The following is a 21,254-nucleotide window of genomic DNA, read 5'->3' as shown; positions in this document are numbered from 1 at the left end:
TGATATTAAATGCTTATTTTAAATTTTTATGTTGCTATTTTAGCAAATATAAATAAAATAAAATAAAAAAAGGAGAGAGAGAGAGAGAGTTGAGTTATACGAGTGGTTATGGAAAATGAGAGAGAGCGAGCGGTCTGATGAGCGGTAGAGAAGAGAGTAGAGAGAAAGGTTTCCAATTGGAACCGATCATTATCATCTTCATCGTTTCTTCTTCTGAGATTATTATTGAATTTTGCTTGTAAAGTTTTGATTTTTTATTTCATCTTTTTTATTAAAGTTTTGATTTTTGATTGATTAAGAAAGAGAGAGAGAGAGAGAAATGGAGTTGCAAATGAAGGTGGCTGAAGCGGTTCACGTTCTGAATCACGACAGTGATTCGTGCAACCGCGTGGCAGCGAATCAATGGCTGGTCCAATTTCAGCAGAGCGACGCCGCATGGGAAGTGGCCACTTCCATTCTCACTTCTCCTTCTTCCCAAAATTCATTCCTTTCTCATTTCGAGCTCGAATTCTTCGCTGCCCAGATTCTCAAACGCAAGATCCAAAACGAATCCCAATTCTTACACTCTCCTGTTAAGGACGCTTTGCTTAATGCTCTTCTCCTCGCCGCCAAACGATTCAGCTCCGGCCCTCCTCAGGTCACCTCTCCCACTCTCTCTCTCTCTCTCTCTATCTCAATTCAATTCTATTCTATTATATTCTATATCAATTCAATTCAATCTTAATTCGAAATTGAGTCTTTTCTTTCTTCAAACAGCTTTTGACCCAAATCTGCCTTGCACTCTCTGCCCTTATACTTGGTGCTGTTGAGCATGGAAAACCTATTGAGCAACTGTTTTACAGTCTTCAGAATCTTCAGACCCAGCAAGATGATGGTAATATTGCTGTTTTGGAGATGCTTACTGTTCTTCCTGAAGAAGTTATTGAAAATCAACATGGTGGTGATACTAAACTCACATTAACCAATAGAACTCAATATGCCCGTGAGGTTCTACTCTTTCTTACTTTTCTATTTTTTTCTTTATATATATATATATATACACACATTTATAAATGTATGTGTTTATATAAATATATATTTTTATGCAGCTTCTTTCCCATACTCCTATGGTTCTTGAGTTCCTACTACAGCAATCCGAGAAAACCTTTGATGCTGCTATGCAACTACATGAAAGGAATAGAAAAATTCTCCGTTGCTTTCTCAGTTGGGTATGATTCAATTCATTCATTTCTCTTAGGATCAATATGATGATCGCATTCACTCAATTCACTCATTCCTTTGTTTAGGTTCGAGCTGGCTGCTTCTCAGAGATTCCTCATGGTTCATTGCCTGCACATCCACTTCTTAATTTTGTATTCAATTCCTTGCAGGTATTTTTATTTTAAGAAATAAATAAAATCTTCTACTGTTTGTTTCTTGTGGTAGAAATTTGATATGGATGATCACTTCTATGTTGTGCGGTTATAGGTGAATTCTTCATTTGATTTGGCTGTTGAAGTTCTTATTGAACTTGTTAGTCGACATGAGGTATGCATTGCCTTTTAAGATGGTCTCTATAAATTTTATTTGTACTTTGCCAATTGAAACATATATATGATATATATATATTTTAAATATAGTAGAACACAATGTGCAAACATTTAAATGTTTTAGTATACAATGTTAAACATATGAGCTAAAATTAATCATATAAATGTTAAAAAATGTAGTGATTTTCTAGGAAGTTGGCATTTTCTTTTCAGATGTAAGTTTAAGTAGTTTCTTATCTTTAATGCCATGAAGAGGCATTTTATATTGCAATTTACGAGAACTATGCTACCATCCTATGGTTATGTCTAGTAGATTAGTACAACTAATCATCACAACTTTATGTACTTATCTGCAAAGGAAAAGTATATTCTTGTACCACAGTGTTTTATTTTTTGTTGTTGCTATTGCTAATCTTACTTGCTGCACTGTAAATTTTAGTGATAATCTCTGTACTGATTACTGAGTTTTCCTGGCTTCCATAGGGGCTACCCCATGCGTTGTTATGTAGGATACATTTTCTTAAGGAAGCACTTCTTCTTCCAGCTCTTAACAATAGAGATGAGAAAGTTATTGGTGGTATTGCATGCTTATTGTCAGAGATTGGGCAAGCTGTACGTGTCCAATATGAATTTTTATATTCAAGTTTGTGCTTTATCATGTTATGTCATAAGCTACAACAAACTATGTTTTAAGGTTGTAATACATTTGATGTAGAATAATTGGTTCACTCGTTTCAATGATCTTTCTCTCTAATTAATTAAATTTTGCTTATTAATTTACTTCAGGCACCATCATTGATTGTAGAAGCAAGTGCTGAAGCACTTGCACTGACAGATGCACTTTTAAGGTTAGAATTTTATGATAACAACTTCTAGATTGTAAGGATATTTTTTACCCATTATGTTTCACCACATAGACAATTAACATACAAAGATGTATTCAATGAGATATCATGGACAGTTTACATTCTGGGTTTTCCATATATTTCTGAGCACCTCTCAGGATTTGTTCACTGACTTGTGTTTGGGGCCTAAGCAGCAGTAAAGTGTATAACGTGAAAGTTTCCAAACTAAGATTTAAACCTGCTTCATATTGAAAGAAGTAGATAACAAGTATCTTTGATTGGTTGCTTGCTTAAGCTTGTCAGGGAATTTCTTTCAAGCTTGATTTCTTGGTGGTTGTGTAACATTATTTGTTACTTGCTAGCATTTTACATCAAAATGGAATCTTCTTTAACCCAATTTCCATATTGGCAGTTGTGTTGCATTTCCGAGTGAAGACTGGGAGATAGCAGATTCAACTTTGCAGTTCTGGTACTTGATTTTTTTACTTCAATACCTTTGATGCTGTTAGGTTATTCGAAGGTGGCTATGCATGTTATGTATTCGAGCACCTTAATTTTTCTTTTATAGTAATTTGATATCTGTGTTGCAATGTTCATATAAATGTATTTTGTGGGTGGCAAATGATGCTATATGGCATAATGTCTCAGTAAATAAGTGTAGCTAGATAAAGTATTTTTAATTTCCATGAATTAGTCAGTTATAGCTAGATTTTCCTGCTTGTTTTCAAGTGATAGATTGTTAGTCTCTTTTATAGCAGTTATTTGGGCCATTTTCATTTTCAGTAGTCACTCTTACCATTTATTTTAGAGTTCAACGATGATAATTCTTAATAATTTATGCTCCAGGTCTAGTCTTGCAAGCTATATTCTTGCTATTGATGATGACAGTGCACAGAAAAGAAAGCATGCTGAAGACATGTTTTCTACAGTATACTCAACATTACTCGATGCCCTCTTATTGCGTGCTCAGGTATCTCCACTGTCAATTTTCTTGTTCTAATATATGTCTTTATATTGTGCTTTTTTGTTTTGTTTTTATTCTTTTGTTTTCATTCCTCTAGCAAGCTTATAAATTAGTGTTTGAACACCATTAGACAATTGGGCTAGTTTGCAATGGAAGATTTGTCTGCAGTTGGATACTTTTTTTCTTTTTTCTATTGAAGAAATGAAGTGGAAACTTGGTAGAACTAGTGTGATATACACCTCATTTACTAAAAACTGTCGGGTGTAGTTTCATTTATGGAGTTAACATCCTATATGTTCATTAACTAACACAACATCGTCCATGGGTGAAACATTCCGATCTCTGTTTTATGTAATGGGAAAAGTGAAAAAGCAAGAAAAAACTTTAATTCTAGTGCAATGTATAGATGACAAATTTGCTCTGGGATATATGTTCACCCTAGATTGGAGGTGCCTTAATGTTTTGATTTGAGAGTTTATTGTCTAGTCTTGTGTCGTGTATGGTTTTTATGTTCACTTTATGGTTTGTGATACTATTGCTTATCCCAAAGAGCAGAATGATATTAACAAATCAAATTTTGTGCTTGATAGGTAGATGTAGCAACTTTTGATGACAAAAGAGGAGCCGCAGAACTGCCTGATAGCCTTGTCCACTTTAGATCAAACCTCGTTGAACTTTTGGTGGATATTTGTCAGCTCTTAAGATCTGCTAATTTCACACAAAAGGTGCTTGATTTATGTTAATTAGTTGTGTATCAAGACATGCTTTTAATTTAGTTTTTCTTTAGTTGGATTCCTTGTTGTACTCATGCATTGCATACTTTTTGGGATATGCTCACAAGAGTATTATCTGGCTTCTAATCTCTTCATATTTTTGCTCCAGCCTTATTATGTTATTGTGAAAATTACTAAGAAAACTGAGGGAGAATGTTTTCTTTTTTCTTTTTTAATTGAACTTGAATGTACCACTTTTTATTCTAAAAATGGAGAACATGTAATAAGAATATATAGGAATTGTACTACTACCTTTCATGTCAATAGACTATAAAAAATCCTACATGTGTACGTGTGTGTGCTTATTTTTATTATCATCTTCGCCCTTTGTTGTTCTTTTTAAACCTTTTACTGCTAGCATTCCTTAGCTTCTAATCGATTTGAGTTCCTAAATGGAAGCATAATTTTTATTTACACTATGTTTGGTGATGCTTTGAACATATCACCACTAGTTGCATTTAGGGTCTCATATTTATGCATTTTTTGTAAACATAGGGTTGTCGTATATTTTTCATAATTTCTTGATGATCTTTTAAAATGTTTTGAAATTATACTGTAGCTTTTCTTTGGTGGTTGGGTCTCTCAGAACGTACCTTGGAAAGAGGTGGAGGCCAAATTGTTTGCTCTTAATGTGGTGAGTACAACTTACTTTTTGTCAGCGTCTTTTTTCATATCAGGGTACTGTTATTTGTTGCCTCTATTGCGATATTGTTTCTCAACTCATTGTTTTGGAATAAGTTACCCATCGAAGCTTAATGTCTTTTTAAAGACCAATGTGATTTTGGCAACAGTGATATCATATGTAGAGTGGAGCTTTTCGTCAATGTTCCGTATATTTGATGAACAAATTTCCTATTCCAGGTTGCTGAGGTAATCCTACAAGAGGGCCAAACTTTTAATTTCTCTATGGTCATGGAATTGGTGAATTTGCTGTCCACTAGACCCTCTGATGAGCTTAAGGGCTTCATATGCATTGTATGTAAAACAATTTAACCCTTCTTTCTCATCTACAGTGAAAATCTGATTATATTTATTTAGTTTTCTCTGACAAGGAAAACTATTGTTTGCTCTTTTGTATTAAACAGTCCACTATTTTCTTCATTCTTCCATGTCTTTGAATTGTTTATTTTCTGTTTAGGTTTATAGATCACTTGCAGATGTAATTGGTTCTTATTCCAAGTATATATCTGCTTTTCAAGTAGACACCAGATCCTTATTGTAAGTACTTTCTTTTTGTACTTAATTTTTATTTGATAACTTAGAGGGTATTTAAATGTCCTTTAACTTTAGCTACTGAACAGAACGCCTAAGAACAGTTTAATAGTAACTATCATTGAATTTTTGTCCTTGCGTGGGCTTTTACTTTTATTTTTGGTGGATCATTGCAAAACATGATTTGTAAGTGACATTCAATTTTGACTTTTTCGTACTGATTTGTTGCATACAGATTATTTCTTGCCACAGGGATATCCGAACCTCTGTCTTTGAGTTCTTGTGCATGTGCCCTCCGTAAAGTCTGTGAAGATGCTTCTGCTGTGATTTATGAACCCACTAATTTGGAGATTTTGATATGGGTAGGAGAGGTATATTTCGTTTCGTTGTTCTGATGGATGTTTAATCATGCTTCATTCAAATGTGGATGGCTTAGTTTTTTTTTATATTTTAATACTGCCCATGTCACATAATATCTGTCCCTCGTCTTCTTAAACCTTTTTTTTCCTTTTTACTATGTGCAATTCTTGCTTTTAATAATTGTATCTTATCATAAAGAAAGGGAAAAGAGGGTGGTGGGGAGCATTTATTTTTTGTTTTGTCATATACCCTTACATTTGTTTTCTTAAACATATTAAATTATTTGGGTTAATTATTATTTTTGTACTTGCCTTGTAAAAAGTGCCTTCTTCTCAGGGCCTGGACAAGAGGCAGTTACCTTTGGATGATGAGGAGGAAATTGTCAATGCCATAAGTCTGATTCTGGGTTCCATTACAAATAAAGATTTAAAGAGCACCATGTTGGGTCGATTGCTATCTTCTAGCTTTGATTCTATTGGAAAACTTGTAAGCTTTTTCCTCTATTTTCCATGGTAGCTTTTGTTATCCTCTTTCTTTTTTTGTGATCTTGGTTTTTCTTTCATTCCATCTTCTAGTAATTAGCTTTAGGAATCTAAATAATTAAATATAGCACTCATTTTTGTGAATCCAATAGAATCAAGAAATGTCTGGTTTCTTTCTTTTTCCCCTGCTGCTGGAGAACTTGGTCTAGAATGCTCTGCAACAATGATATATTAGTATTAATCTATTCACACCTTACAATTTGAATAAGATGCTTACCTTTAGAAAAATTGAATCACAACTTAACAGAGAATGAAAAAATCCCTACACTTTTTCTTTTACAAACATGAAGTCTATGGTCTAAGTCGTCTAACATACATAAATGAATCATGATGGATTCAGAATGTGTCAGAAGTTGGTACCGAGCTCATTGATTTTGTTTATCAACCACAGCTTTTTCCTCTTTCAGGTTGATGAGAACAACCGCGGCCTAAGAGCAAATCCAGCTGTTTATACACAAATTTTGAACTCTGCTGCCAGAGGGTTGTACAGGTGTGATTTTAAGACTTGTAGAAAATATTTTTGTTCAAGTTTTCAACTTAATTATCTTTAAACGTAAGTTTTTAAGCCTTCTTAGTACTTGTTTTTGCTAAAATTTGAGTTTGCAAAGTTTGTCTTCTACCTTAAAATCTACAGAGCTGTTAAATTATACTTTACTGTCTTGGTAATTTCACAATCCTTATATTAAGAACTAGAAAGTGTATTTAATGGTTTTATCAGAAGTTTGGTGTTGAAATTGGTAATTTTGTTTCCAATTATATTTATATTTGAATCTCTCTTTCTTTTTGCCCAAACTATGCTGCTATGCATCAGTTTTCTGATCTAGCTCGAATTCTTGTTGTTTAACTTCTACAGAATGGGAACTGTATTCAGTCACCTTGCTACGTGCCTACCAAGTGGGCCTGCTTCAGATGATTCTGTACTTTCCCTACTTAGATTTTTTTGGCCCATGTTGCAGAAGCTTTTCAGGTCTGAACACATGGAGAATGGTAATTTAGCTGTAGCAGCTTGTCGTGCTCTTTCACAAGCAATTCAAACCTCAGGTATAGATTGATATATGGATGTATTTGTCTAGAGAAAAGAAATCATACACGATGCATCTTAATTTATAGCTCTAAGTGTCTTCAGTCCCTCAGACGCATGCACATGGTATGTTCTCCCTGTGTCTATTGTATGTATGCGGAAAATTGATTGCATTTGATTCATGTGCAGGACAACACTTTGTAACAATACTGCCTGAAGTACTAGATTGTTTGTCAACAAATTACGCATCATTCCAAAGTCATGAATGCTTCATCAGAACAGGTAGGCTTGTAATATGAATCAGGCTGGAGGGCCGGCCTAATTCATTAACTTTTAGACGTGAAATATTAAAATAGTTTTCCACTAAAAGGGACCATAAATCTCTCGAAATCTTCGAGATAGACATGGATCATGCTTTCTTACCTTTCCAAGCTCTTAACTTTATTTATTCTTGAAGGTTCTGGTTAAATTTGGATGTGTTCAACTTTGGCTGCTTACATTTATTTTTCTTTCCATTTTGGTTATTTGTTTTTGGGAACACGTCAATACCACTTCAGCTACTGTTGTTCTTGAGGAATATGGTCACAAAGAAGAGTATGGACCTTTGTTTGTCACCATGTTTGAAAGATTTACTCACGCATCGTCAGTAGTGGCTCTCAATTCTTCGTATATATGCGACCAAGAGCCTGATCTAGTAGAGGCATACACAAATTTTGCATCCTCTTTTGTCCGCTGCTGTCATAAGGTCTTTTACAGTTCTAAATCACTCTTTCCCCCTCCAATAAATTTGAAAGTGCTTGTAAGGGATTAAGAGGATTTCATTTAGATTTCAATATCTATTAGGGAGAGAAAAAAAATGTATTAATTTTCAATATTAACTGTGGCTGTTGACTTCTCAGGATGTACTGGCTGCATCTGGTTCGCTTCTTGAAATTTCCTTTCAGAAAGCAGCCATATGTTGCACGGCTATGCATCGTGGAGCAGCACTAGCAGCAATGTCGTACTTGTCTTGTAAGCTTTACACATGCTTCTATTTTTCTTTTCAGGCTGACCCAGTATTGTGCTTTTATTATCATATAATACGGCTGTGTTAAGGTTGACATAGTATATGCCTTGATGTTTTTTAGGTTTCGTGATCTTTTTAGGCTTTACCTCTTTCCACGTCACAATGCCTCAATTTTCCCTCATTTGCCCATACTATCCAGTTTGTTGTGTATCGTTGTATAATTTATTTTCATATTTTCTTGTGCTATCTAGGTTTCTTGGAGGTGGGTCTGACCTTTCTTTTGGATCCTATGACTTGTATCTCCGATGGATCATTTAGTGCTATGATCGTTCAGGTCATTTCTCATTGCGGTGAGGGACTTGTATCTAATGTTGTATATGCTTTACTTGGCGTTTCAGCAATGTCGCGGGTAAATATTTACAACACATCCTTGTATATCGCTGCTTGAAAAACTTTTTAGTGTTTGTCAGAAAGTTCTCATACTTAATAATCATGGCTAATTATTGAGTTTTGTTTTCAAGATATTCGAACACAGTATTACATTCATTTCAAAATAGTGCTGCAGAATAAAAATGCTTTTGCGGTGTCTCTTGATAGGTTCACAAATGTGCTACAATCTTGCAACAGTTGGCAGCGTTTTGCAGTTTAAGCGAGAGAACATCATGGAAGGTTATTCTTAGTTGGGAATCGTTGCACGGATGGCTGAACTCAGCGGTCTCTTTTCTTCTCTTTCAACTGTTACATTTTCTTCATTTTTTTTTTAATGCATGTCTGGTAATATTTATAACTAGTTTGTCATCATTGGCGCAGGTGCAAGCTCTTCCTGTTGAATACTTAAAGCAAGGGGAGGCAGAGACCATAGTGCCAGATTGGTTCGAGGCCCTGGCAGGTGCAGCCTCAGATTATGTTGAGAGCAAGAGCCGAGATGCGCTGCAGAATGATTACACTTACGGGCATATGCAAGGCAAAGGGGGAAGAATGTTGAAGAGATTAATTCGCGAGTTCGCTGATAATCACCGAAATGTTCCAAATCTGACTTGATAGCAGCAGCCACTAAATGCAATTTGTCTAACCATAGATTATGATGAAGAAGATGAAGAAGAGGATGATGATGATGATGATGATGAACAACTACAGGGGAATGAAATCTCTGGTGTAGTTGGTGATGATAATTGTGATGGCGCGCATTGGCTTACCATTTGATTTTAAGCAAAATTTGCAGTACATAATTTAGATTAATATAGTTGCACCCCAAATCTAATATTCTTGTACAGTGGGTGAGTGAGTGAGTAAAGAAAACAAAGAGGTGCCAATTTTGTCATAATACCAGGCATGAAACAACTATTACAATTATTGTTTATTTATTATTATTATTATTATTATTATTATTATTATTATTATTATATATAGATCTGTCATTATCATAAAAAAGCTCACAAGCTCAGGTTTCTTTGTGCAGGAGTGGCCATGGCCAGAGCTAAATTTGAGCCTAAACTAATTAGAAGTAGAAAAAGTTGTGTATTGTTATATATAGGCATATATCTATATAACATTCTTTGCAACTTAAAAGCATTTATTGTATGATGATGTTTTATATGTTTAATTTGACAATAAGAAGAAATATTATATATTTTAAGAGAAGAAAAAAAATGATGTTTTTATTGAGCACACATCAACAAAACCCATTTCTATATATTTATTTCATACCATGAAATTACTAGTTATATGTGTGAAAGTTTTGATTTTTTTTTTACTCAATTAATCCAATCGTACCATTTTAATAAATATAAGAAAAGAGAAATCGATGATGAAGAAAGATGAATAATAAAATAAATAATATAAATGAGTATAATAATAATAAATAAAAAGTGGGTCCAGTCTAGATCGATGACTCCTACTATTATTGGGATCTTATTACGACATTAGAGAGAAGAGAAAAAGACTTTACCTTTGTTCAACTTCAAACCCTAGAACAACAACACAAAGCTCCAGGGGACTACCTTTTCGCCAATAAGGTTGTGCTTTCTTATTTTGACTTGATTTGGTTTGGTTTGCTTTTCTACTTTATTTTGTTGTATACATCAATCATATTAGTTATACGGATCGGATTGGATCTTCATCTTAGGTTTGAATAAAATCGGATAAGTTTTCCATGGCCCTAAATTGAAAATCAAAACTTTAATGTTTGAATCCCTATTCTTCTTTATGATATTTTCTTTGTTAAATCGTTTGTATCTTTCTTCTGTAGCAATAGGGTAAATTGTCTTTGCAGCTCTGGTAGATTGTGTAAGTGAATAAAGGAATAATTTTTAATTGTTTTCTGAATCCAATAACTGCAAATTTTATTGAATTGATCAATTTCTGGGTCATTTCAATTTGGGTTTTTTTTTTCTTCTTCATTTTTGTGCTTAAGCAATACTTCTTTTTATATGTACTGAAGTTAATGGTTCTATATTAGTCTGTGATTTATATTTTTCAGTTATAACCTTACAACAATATTTGATTGAATTATTTGTTGTGTTCTGTTCCTGTTCCATTGTCGTATTGGTAGGCAAATATATATATCATAAGCTACAATGTCAGACGGTCAAGAGTCAGACAAGAACATTGAGATATGGAAGATCAAGAAATTGATCAAGGCTTTAGAATCTGCAAGAGGTAATGGTACCAGCATGATTTCTCTTATAATGCCTCCGCGCGATCAAATTTCTCGAGTCACTAAGATGCTCGGTGATGAATTTGGAACTGCTTCCAACATCAAAAGTAGGGTCAACCGGCAGTCTGTGTTGGGTGCCATTACATCGGCACAACAGAGGTTGAAGCTTTATAACAAGGTTCCTCCTAATGGTCTGGTGCTTTACACTGGAACGATTGTTACCGATGATGGGAAAGAAAAGAAGGTGACAATTGACTTTGAACCCTTCAAGCCTATAAATGCTTCATTGTACCTCTGTGACAACAAGTTTCACACCGAAGCCCTTAATGAACTTTTGGAATCTGATGATAAATTTGGGTTTATTGTGATGGATGGAAATGGTACCTTATTTGGGACATTAAGTGGAAACACAAGAGAGGTGCTACATAAGTTCACAGTTGATTTGCCAAAGAAGCATGGTAGAGGAGGTCAGTCAGCACTTCGTTTTGCTCGTCTTAGGATGGAAAAGCGGCATAACTATGTTAGAAAGACTGCCGAGCTTGCCACACAATTCTACATCAATCCTGCTACTAGTCAGCCTAATGTTTCTGGTCTAATCCTTGCTGGTTCAGCAGATTTCAAGACCGAACTGAGCCAGTCTGATATGTTTGATCCTCGTTTGCAGGCAAAGATATTGAATGTGGTTGATGTTTCTTATGGGGGCGAAAATGGTTTCAATCAAGCTATTGAGTTATCTGCAGAAATTTTATCCAATGTAAAGTTTATACAGGAGAAGCGCTTGATTGGAAAGTATTTCGAGGAGATCAGCCAGGACACTGGTAAATATGTCTTTGGTGTAGATGACACACTGAAGGCACTTGAAATGGGTGCTGTAGAAACCCTAATTGTCTGGGAAAATCTGGATATTAACAGGTATGTTCTGAAAAACAGTACTACCGGTGAGATTGTCGTGAAGCATCTGAACAAGGACCAAGAATCTGACCAGAGCCATTTTCGTGACGCACCTTCTTCATCAGAGCTTGAAGTTCAGGAGAAGATGCCATTACTTGAGTGGTTTGCCAACGAGTACAAGCGGTTTGGTTGCACGCTCGAATTTGTAACCAATAAATCCCAGGAAGGATCACAATTTTGCAGAGGATTTGGTGGGATTGGAGGTATCCTTCGATACCAGCTTGACATGAGATCATTCGACGAGCTATCAGATGACGGGGAAGTATACGAAGATTCTGATTAAGGGTCGATGAAATATTGCTTAACAACGTTGCAGCGTAGTGGTGTGAGATCCTCTTTCAGGTTTCTTCTCTGTTAGGTACCTTGGATCTCGATGCTTCACATTCTTCTAAATTAGCCACTAAATCGACTGCATACAAAACTGTTCTCTCTTTTTTTTGCTATGTTTGTGCTCTTTCAAGGCTATATGGACCTTTTTCTTTGTAATGAAAGGGTATTGTGATCCCTCTATGATTTTTGATATCGAACAAGGAGATAAAGTTTACATGGTTTTGAGACCTTTATGTGTGGGTGTTATGTCCATGTACATTTTTGCTGTGTCTTTCTACTAGTCACTGACTCACTCACTCACTCACTGATACACTGATTTGTTTTCACACGTGCCATGCCTGTGGTTTCATTAGTAGAAACGAAGTGTACTACTTTGTTGGTTTTTGCTATATTTGTTTGCATAAACTGCTGGAGTTTGCTTAAATAATGTATCTATTTACTGCAGGTATGACATGGTCACACCATGTTATTGTGATTTAGAGCATGATTGGCGCAACATGGTTGGCTTGAACAACAAGAAACAAGCATGCACTGCATGAAGATGGGTCTCGTGTTAAATGAACTTTGAGTCCTTGACAGCATTTTACATTTTTTTGTTTTGTTTTCACTCGAGTTTTGTCCCTAGCCCATTGATTGTATTACCTCGGCTTTTCTAGTGTTAAAAGACTTTTTTTTTTATAAAATGATTTTGCTGTCTTATAAAGTGTACTATACATCTTTAAAATAAGAAGAATGATGCGTCCATCTTAAATATACACTTATCTTAAATATACACTTAAACATTATACACAGTAACAGTAAAGTGTCACTGTTTTTTTGTGGTGCACATATCATTACTCTTAAAATAATCCATATTTTTAATGTCACTTGAATCATCTTGTCAAATTCCAAATGGGTACACAAATTGCTTCCCTTGATTGATTTCAAATCTCTTTTTTCTCGTTCTTCTTTATTAATCACATTTTCATTGTTTGGGAATTCAAATACCGAGTCATGAAATAAACTTATTATACAGTGGGGTATGGGTATCTACAACACTTTTTCATCTTACTAATTTTGTAAATAACTTTCCCATAGAACACTAGAGATTATTTGAGAGCTTAACTTAATAGTTAGGGATGTTTGTTTTGAGTAGTTGAATGATCTTGAAAAGTATAGATGGACTTAAAATACATGTGGGACGTGTTTTAGATTCTCATTCCCACTTTCATTTTACCCCATACTAGACACCCTCTAATGCTATGTTTAGCCCTTACATTATAGTTATTATAAAGGAATTGGAAAATACAGGAATTATTACGTTGCCAAACCATCTTTATTATTAAATGGTAATAAGGAAGAAATAAATACTCAACTCTAACACATAATACAAAAACAAATCAAGACTTTTTTAATTTATTTTTCTCTAGAAAAATTGAAATCCTCAACTTACGAATCCCTATGTAGAGCTGATCCTGCAAGGAATTTAGAAAATTAGAATTGGGTATATATTAAGACACTTGTGTCTAGCATAAAAAAGACTATACTCATTCTCTTATGCATTACTCTTTTTTAAATTTATTAATTTTAACTTCTTTATTTTTAAAAGCAATTGAACAACATGACAGAGGTCAACATAAATATAAAAGATATATTCATCAACCATACAAGTGTTCTTTTCTTGTATGATTCAAATTGATCACGTACTATGAGAATCTGCAAGACTGGAGTTCAGTAGGTTACCTCCCTCGCCAGAAATGTTTTCAGCAATTCGAAAGTGAAATGAGCTGTTCGACTACATTAGGGTCCGCAAGTGTGCTCGTGTCTCCAAGCTCACCTAACTGTCCAGAAGCAATTTTCCTCAGAATCCTCCTCATAATTTTTCCACTCCTTGTCTTTGGAAGCCCAGGCGCCCAGTGGATCCTGTCTGGTGCGGCAAACGCTCCTATCTGAAATGTTAAATTGTTTCTTGTGTCAGAGTAAATAGCTTACAAATATCAGAATCTACATTCATGCTAAGCATCCGGCATTGGTTGGCTATCAGCCAAACACAACCCCACATCTTAAGAAGTTACTGGTGCTACTAAATTGGCACTTGTTGAAACACGCAAGAGTATAGATAGATAACCAAGATTATCATGTTTAGTTCTATTTCTCGTTCTCGCTCGGGAGCCAAAACGAACACGCCTGCGACCTACTGTACTGGACCTCCGACCAGGCATTCTACCCTTGTCGAATCGAAACCAACCACCACTGTATTGCGCTCGAACAGTTGAGCGGCCGCCAGCCCTTCTGTACACAGATATAGATTCATTCTTCGTACCTGGTCCAACTTCACAACCCTTCGCGGGTTGGTCAGAAGTAAGTCTTGTTTGGTAGGACGGAATTGGACAAAGAGAGGACCATAACAACGGCCAACAAAGACCGTAATTACATAGATAACTGCTCCTCCCCTTCTCCGTCTTTAATCATTATACAAGGACATATACGGTTTAACCCATCAGAATAATTCTCAATTCTTCACTTTAAATACTGATGAATTTTCATTCAAACTTGATTTTCAGGAGCCGATTCCATCCAGAATAATGAAGGCAGCAGAGAGCAAGAGCATTATAAAACATTCAATAAAATTGAAGTCCACTGCAATTGGGTGCAAAGCTTTTTCAAAATTTTGTCAAATTATCAGGTCAGAGCCATACCTGCTTTCTTACAGTAAGGATGAGACTCTTTCGTAGTTCTTCACTGTAAGGTTCACCTTCAACCAGAGTAACAAATGCATATATAGCCTGCCCTTTCACCTAATAACATACAAACATTTTGGTGAGAAACTGGCGTCAAGCATCTCCATCTCTCTCACCACATCTTCCCCGTGTTACTAATGTGTATTTACCCCACCGTTCACCTAGAGCAGTAAGTTTCATGGTTGTTTTCCTAATCCCTTCCCCGTAAAATATTTGTTTACTTAGAGCAGCATCTTGTAGTTGGTTAAAACATTCCCCTCAACAAGGATTTAAGTATAAAAGTTCTATAGTAAATACCTCATGCTCAACACCAACCACAGCAGCTTCTGCACACTTGGGATGTGAAACCAGAGCAGATTCAACTTCTGCTGTACCAATACGATGTCCACTGCATATATTTAAAAGCAAAATTGAGTGACTAAATGCCACCATAGACTATGGTACCCATAGAATTTTTCATAATCGCACATAAAGAGAACAAGAGGGGATGGCCTGAGAGTGAGTGAGGTAGCAAGGATAAGGCATAAGTTTTTTAAAGTACATAAAAATCTGAACTAAAGAATTTCTGCACATATTTCCTCACTTTTTTAAACAGGAATGGGATTAACTCCTTAAAAAGCTCAAAATATCAAATACCTGACATTTATAACATCATCAACTCTTCCTGTAAGCCAGTGGTATCCATCCTTGTCCCTGAAACATTGACTTATGAAGCTTAGCATGCTTAGCATATGATGTAAAACATGATCCTACAAGTTTTTGAACTATATTTTTTTCTTAAATTTAAGACGAGATATGAAGATTGCTGATGCAGAAGGCATTGGCAATGCAGACAAGTAAAACTGATAGTCTGGAATAATAGTTACTTGCCTGCTGCAGCCATCACCAGTGAAGTAATAACCAGTGAAAGGCTTAAAGTAAGTGGTTTCATATCGCTCATGGTCACCATAGAGGGTTCGGAATGCTCCAGGCCAAGAGCCTTTCACACACAAATATCCACTGCACTCCCCTTCAATCTCAACACCTTTCTCATCCACTATAACAGGCTAGAGTCATACACAGAAAACTATGAAGCATCAGAAAAGATTATTTGCAAGCCAAAAGAAAGTCTTTGATGATAAAAAAGAATAATAATAATAATTTTAAAAAAGAAGAAAGAGCTAAGCCCAAATTACCTTAACTCCAAAGAAAGGAAATGTTGCAGAACCAGGCTTCTGAGGCCAGGCACCTGGTAACGGAGTAATCTGCCAGAAAATGAAGAAATATGAATAAATTTGAATGCCAGAGTAGGAAGTGTGTAATTTATATGTACCATATTCACGAAGTAAATATATATAGAAAATGTTTTCTGCTAAACATCAGGCACTGTGAATCCCTGAAATAGAATAAAGGGCAAAGCAAAAGTACCATGAAGCCACCAGTTTCCGTTTGCCACCATGTATCAGAAATAGGGCACCTTGAGTCTCCAACTACATTATAAAACCACCTGCAATGTCAGCATTTATTTGAGAAGTTAGTTAATAGTAAAAAATAAGAAGTGAAGATGAAATGAATAATTTTTAGTCTACGCTGGCACCTCCATGCACTTGGATTGATAGGTTCACCAACACTGCCAAGGATCCGTAAGGATTTTCTTGAGTAGCGAGTTACATACTGCATCATCATTAATAGTTGATCAGTTAACCACATGAAACTAAATTACATTAGATGAGAATACTAACACAACAAGTACAAGTTCATAGCCCAAAATAAACAATGATTATAAAATATTACAAATGGGAATGGGGCCATATTACACAACTTCATAAATGAGATCAAGAATTGGTAAGTTACTAACTTATCTATAAAACAAGAATAGCCTACGTGATGAATCATCCTACTGATATCCATGTTAATTTGAGGTATAAGTAAAAAAGATATATCTTGCCTCATCACCATCACGCATGAGGGACCGCACCAATGTGGGGGCAGTGTAAAATATTGTAACTTTGTATTTATCTACAATGTCCCAACAGCGTCCTGAATCAGGATAATTAGGAGCCTGCAAGTTATACAGTGAATAATAATCATTAATGACATTAAAGAATGGTATTGATAGTAAAGTTAGGTATCAGTGCTTATATGATGTATTGGACTCTACTAATTGGCCAAATTTGATTGCTGATCTAATATATTAATGCTGGTAGTAGTTCAAAAATGGTCTTTACGAGCCTCCTCACAAACATCAATAAATGTAAAAAAGCTATATGTGGTTTATTCATTAGTTTTTAAGGTCTGCTGTAAAGGTCTGTTTCTTTTAAGTTAAAAGTTCAGCATAAATACATAAATGACTTCTCACGACAACAATTTAAATCAAATTTAACCAGAAATAGTTTTCCTTCCTAAAATAGGACAACTCTGGTCCAAAAATTTACATTTGAATAACATTTAAGCTTCATAATTGATAATATGAAATTCAATGTAAAAATTTCCATCTAACAATATTGACTTTTTTTTTCTTTTCTAAAAGTCCTACTTCTTGTTTTCTAGCCATTATTTGGTCCCACCAAATTTCATCCTTTGCCCAAAAACACAAAAATTTAAGACTGTCAGGTTTAATTGCGCATATAACTTGTCTTTTTTTTTTTCACTACAAAAATATTGATAGACTTTGTAACTAAAATTACCCCTTCAAAAACTATGCAAGTTGCTCCATTGAGCAGCGGTCCATAAGTGACATAGCTGTGCCCAGTGATCCAACCACAGTCAGCTGTACACCTAAAGAAAAAGAAAGAACAGATATAGCTTAAGCAAAAAAGGGGGAGGAAAAAATGTCTGATATTGATGTCCTGTAACAATAAAGTTTTAAAGATAAACTGAGATTTTAAAGAAATACCAGTATATATCAGATGGTTTATAGTCAAATGCGTATTTGAATGTTGTTGCAGTATACACCATATATCCTCCAGTTGTATGAAGAACACCCTTCAAAGAACAAATAAATATTGAGAAGGGCTATAGCTGATTTGCTATGAGGAAGAATATAAATAAATATAAAAATCCATGATTTTGTATGTAGTACGTACCTTGGGTTTTCCAGTGCTCCCACTAGTGTATAGCAGAAATAGTGGATCCTCAGCATCAACCCACTCCACTTCACAATGAGTTGGATATTTAGGGATGACATCCTGGAAGACAGTCATTATCCATCAATACTCTGTAAATGGTTGCATTAAATATATGATAGTATCAATTAATAGAAGTATGGACTTATTTAACATCATTTTCATGATCAGATAACAACATAGCAATGAAATTGACTTTTCATATAATATAACAACTACAATATTTATAGCATTTTCTACTACAAATGCAGCATGTGCAAAACAAACTCAATTAATCTTTTCTCTTAAGATTTTATATTTGAGAGGGTGGCTCGCATACTAACCTGCCACCATATATCTCTTCCTTCTTGCCATTTAGTAATATCCCTCTTCATAGCCAATTGATTTTCGTATACAAGGCATGTATCTGCTCAAAGAAGTGATTTTATGCCATTTAGATGGGGAAAATAAAAATCATTCATACTTGATAATTAGTAGTATATGGAAATTTTTGGACAATTAGAGTTAATTGCAACTGAATTAGAGTTAATTCGAACCTATGGGGATGCCAGTTTTGGCAGATTCAACAAGGGCCGCATCAACTATATCTTTGAGATTAATGATCTTAGGACCCCTTTTAACAGCATTGCAAGTGATAACAACTTTTGGTTTGCAATCTATGATTCTCTGAGAAAGAGATTCCGCAGAAAATCCAGCAAAAACAACCTGAAAGAAAAGAAATGAAATTAATGGTGCTCAAAAGGAAGGTATAGTGAATAATGGTGATGGTGAGAGTGAGGGAGCAAAAAATAATACCGAATGGACAGCGCCAATGCGAGCACATGCAAGCATTGTGATGGGAAGCTCCAGTAGCATGGGCAAGTAAATGATAACAGCATCACCCTTTTTAACTCCTATATCTTTCAAATAATTTGCAAGCTGAAGCAGCAAAATGCAGAGGGATTACATACATATTTTCAAATACAATCACAATGTTCAGAAAACTATAGTGGAAGTTAGGAGAGGCAGACCTGGCAAACTTTGTGGAGAAGTTGAGAGAAAGTTAAAGAGTCATCAAATCCAGTGTCATTGCCTTCCCAGTACAAGGCAACTTTGTCACCAAGTCCAGCTTCCACATTTCTATCCAAACAGTTGTAACAAATGTTGGTAACACCTCCCTTGAACCACTGGACAACATAAAACCACAACAACAATGAAAACCAGGAGATTTCAAAGCAAACCAAAAGAGAAAGAGAGAATGAGTATCAATCAGAATCAGTGTAAGACCTCAATGTTGACTCTTCCTTTGCTGACATCGAGATTCTCCGAGTAAACACTGTCCTCCCATTTCTGTTTCCAGTAGAATTGAGACGCAATCTCCGACCAAAACCCAGCGGGATCCTCGATCGATCTTTTGTACATCTCCAGGTACTGTTAATCAGTACACAATCAACTCAATCCAAAGCAAAACACATCAAATCGATTCAAACCAAACCAAATGCGCATGTACCTTTTGCGGAGAAGGAACATGAGCCTGTTGAGAGAATTCATCTGTTGGAAAGACGAGATCGCTTTCCTCAGAAGCTAATGCCTCACCGAGAATGACAGCGTTCAAACGGGGGGTTTTTCCGGCGCCGGAAGGCATGGTGCCCATGGAATCCACATGACGAAGTTGATTGATAGTTCTGACATCGTTATCGTTGGGATTAGGATTACGAGCCATGATTTTCCAATCCCGCTTCACAAATCTCCACTCGTTTTTCGTATTCTTATTATTACAGTAATTAATATTATTATTATTATTATTAACCAAATAATAATATGAATAGGAATACGAATTGGATTTTGAGATTACTGAAGAACCTACTTCTGCCCTGGCCTGAGTTTGACTTTTGACCAATTTATAGGGAAGAAGATGGCCTAATTCCAAAGCCATACTTTCATCAACTTTCTAAAATTAATATTATTTAATAATTATTATTAATATTTTCCTAATTATTCGCTATTGCTCATGTGACTATCTACCATTCTATTATATATATATTTTTTTTATCTCTAATTCCATGGGCTCACACCTTCAAATCTTCTCTAACACCTGTTCATTACCAAGAATAAATCATAAGAAAATACATTAATTAATGAAAAAAAATCATATTTATTTATCTGAAACAGCAGCCATCACAGTTGACTTAGGCGACAATAACTATGAAAATAAATATCAACCACATCTTTTCGTACAGATAGATAACATTCTTATCAAGTAGTTGAAAGTTCAAGCTTCAAAATTCAAGAATATCGAGTAGTAGTAATAGTATAGTAGTAGAGTAGAGATTAACTTACGATGTGCATGAAAATGATAGCTTGGAGGAAGCTTTTTTGGCCGATGGTGTTCGATCAATATATCTCAAACTCAATTATTCAATACAAACAGAAGTGTTTGTAGTGTTTGTGGTGGTGATGGAGTGTTCGTTTTTTTATATATATATGAAGATTTGGAATGGAGAGAGCCAGTGGGCGTGGGCTGCGGATTTTGGTAAGAAAATAGATTTTTTGATAAGAAGGCACGTTTTGGGTTGTGCTCTTATTTAAGTAAATAATTGTACGTGGTATAAGGCACTTAATATGGGTATTATTAATTAATTAATTAATTGTTATGTAGCTTTTGGCAAATAAAGTTGGTATTTTGATTTGACCAATTTGAAAATGGAAAAAAAGTGAATTGTAACGTAGAGTGGATAGAGTCATGACCACCATTCTCAGCTGCTGCTGCTGCTGCTGATTGAGCTTTGGTTTGTGGAGTTCTTAATGGTCCACAAATGGTATTGAGAGAGTTTTCTTATATTTTAAGTTTCCAAGTATGTATGTCAGTTACGTGGATTCTTGGGCCTGTAATGAGTCTTCAAATGTTGTTGTTGCCATTTGGGGGTTGAAATTTGGCAAACTCTGGAGAGTTGTTTCTTTGTTCATAAATATCCAATTTCAATAAATGCATATTATTATATATCACAAAGAATAAGGAAGGGGTGTGGCAAGCTCAAGGGCGCTCTAGATTTCACAACTAACTCTTTGTATAACCACCAAAAACTTATGAAAACAGAACAAACAACAGAAATTATTGGATTCGGAGTTCATTTGCAATAGCACAAGGACCATTTCTAGAGCTTGATACATGGCCCCCTTTGTACTCTATATCCTTTGTTGTATAGCAACCTCTCCCCTTTTCTTGGGTTATCATTGTTAAAGAAAAATTATCACTATAATC

The 21,254-nt window shown here is 35.2% G+C and overlaps 3 protein-coding genes across 5 annotated transcripts; 2 read left to right on the top strand and 1 right to left on the bottom strand.

Annotated features, from left to right (window-relative positions):
* Nucleotides 1-80: 80 nt before the first annotated feature.
* Nucleotides 81-9,655, top strand: LOC133816938 (transportin MOS14). 2 transcript variants are annotated; one of them, XM_062249283.1, is made up of 23 exons: nucleotides 81-637; nucleotides 757-987; nucleotides 1,089-1,208; nucleotides 1,287-1,370; nucleotides 1,468-1,527; nucleotides 2,013-2,141; nucleotides 2,316-2,377; nucleotides 2,787-2,843; nucleotides 3,221-3,344; nucleotides 3,929-4,063; nucleotides 4,671-4,745; nucleotides 4,973-5,086; nucleotides 5,250-5,329; nucleotides 5,559-5,694; nucleotides 6,020-6,169; nucleotides 6,633-6,715; nucleotides 7,079-7,266; nucleotides 7,436-7,528; nucleotides 7,804-7,991; nucleotides 8,146-8,257; nucleotides 8,504-8,661; nucleotides 8,850-8,966; nucleotides 9,063-9,655. In XM_062249283.1, the coding sequence occupies exons 1-23, from the start codon at nucleotides 320-322 to the stop codon at nucleotides 9,291-9,293; spliced, it is 3,045 nt and encodes a 1,014-aa protein (XP_062105267.1). In that variant the 5' UTR covers nucleotides 81-319; the 3' UTR covers nucleotides 9,294-9,655. The 2 variants fall into 2 exon arrangements, with proteins under 2 accessions (XP_062105267.1, XP_062105268.1); XM_062249284.1 differs by lacking the exon at nucleotides 81-637 and having other exon boundaries at nucleotides 844-982.
* A 459-nt stretch (nucleotides 9,656-10,114) lies between these two features.
* On the top strand, nucleotides 10,115-12,884 carry LOC133816941 (eukaryotic peptide chain release factor subunit 1-3). Of its 2 annotated transcripts, XR_009885481.1 has the most exons (3): nucleotides 10,115-10,267; nucleotides 10,804-12,217; nucleotides 12,635-12,884. XR_009885481.1 is itself a non-coding variant. In XM_062249288.1 (2 exons), exon 2 carries the CDS (start codon nucleotides 10,829-10,831, stop codon nucleotides 12,140-12,142), a length of 1,314 nt encoding a protein of 437 aa, XP_062105272.1. In that variant the 5' UTR covers nucleotides 10,115-10,267; nucleotides 10,804-10,828; the 3' UTR covers nucleotides 12,143-12,422. The 2 variants fall into 2 exon arrangements, 1 of the variants encoding a protein (XP_062105272.1); XM_062249288.1 differs by lacking the exon at nucleotides 12,635-12,884 and having other exon boundaries at nucleotides 10,804-12,422.
* A 598-nt stretch (nucleotides 12,885-13,482) lies between these two features.
* LOC133816939 (acetyl-coenzyme A synthetase, chloroplastic/glyoxysomal-like) lies at nucleotides 13,483-20,586 on the bottom strand. Its single transcript, XM_062249285.1, has 20 exons — nucleotides 20,333-20,586; nucleotides 19,503-20,087; nucleotides 19,280-19,423; nucleotides 19,024-19,179; nucleotides 18,809-18,931; nucleotides 18,550-18,718; nucleotides 18,337-18,419; nucleotides 17,975-18,076; nucleotides 17,785-17,873; nucleotides 17,576-17,666; nucleotides 16,837-16,950; nucleotides 16,486-16,562; nucleotides 16,317-16,395; nucleotides 16,085-16,153; nucleotides 15,780-15,955; nucleotides 15,546-15,602; nucleotides 15,207-15,297; nucleotides 14,868-14,966; nucleotides 13,912-14,117; nucleotides 13,483-13,643 (listed from the first exon to the last, which is right to left on the bottom strand). Exons 2-19 carry the CDS (start codon nucleotides 19,926-19,928, stop codon nucleotides 13,932-13,934), a joined length of 2,331 nt encoding a protein of 776 aa, XP_062105269.1. The 5' UTR covers nucleotides 19,929-20,087; nucleotides 20,333-20,586; the 3' UTR covers nucleotides 13,483-13,643; nucleotides 13,912-13,931.
* Nucleotides 20,587-21,254: the final 668 nt, after the last annotated feature.

Source organism: Humulus lupulus, chromosome 2, assembly GCF_963169125.1.
Source record: "Humulus lupulus chromosome 2, drHumLupu1.1, whole genome shotgun sequence".
Taxonomy (NCBI): domain Eukaryota; kingdom Viridiplantae; phylum Streptophyta; class Magnoliopsida; order Rosales; family Cannabaceae; genus Humulus; species Humulus lupulus.
Note: the sequence above shows the minus strand (reverse complement) of the source record. Positions and strands in the feature narration are given on the sequence as shown.

Coding starts and splice junctions, on each gene's coding strand:
- LOC133816938 (XM_062249283.1), top strand. CDS start 320: ATGGAGTTGCAAATGAAGGTGGCTGAAGCGGTTCACGTTCTGAATCAC. Junction 4,064..4,670: donor CTGCTAATTTCACACAAAAG/GTGCTTGATTTA, acceptor ATTATACTGTAG/CTTTTCTTTGGTGGTTGGGT. Junction 8,967..9,062: donor ACGGATGGCTGAACTCAGCG/GTCTCTTTTCTT, acceptor TCATTGGCGCAG/GTGCAAGCTCTTCCTGTTGA.
- LOC133816941 (XM_062249288.1), top strand. CDS start 10,829: ATGTCAGACGGTCAAGAGTCAGACAAGAACATTGAGATATGGAAGATC.
- LOC133816939 (XM_062249285.1), bottom strand. CDS start 19,928: ATGGCTTTGGAATTAGGCCATCTTCTTCCCTATAAATTGGTCAAAAGT. Junction 16,154..16,316: donor CGGAAACTGGTGGCTTCATG/GTACTTTTGCTT, acceptor ATTTTCTGGCAG/ATTACTCCGTTACCAGGTGC. Junction 15,603..15,779: donor ACTGGTGATGGCTGCAGCAG/GCAAGTAACTAT, acceptor TCAATGTTTCAG/GGACAAGGATGGATACCACT.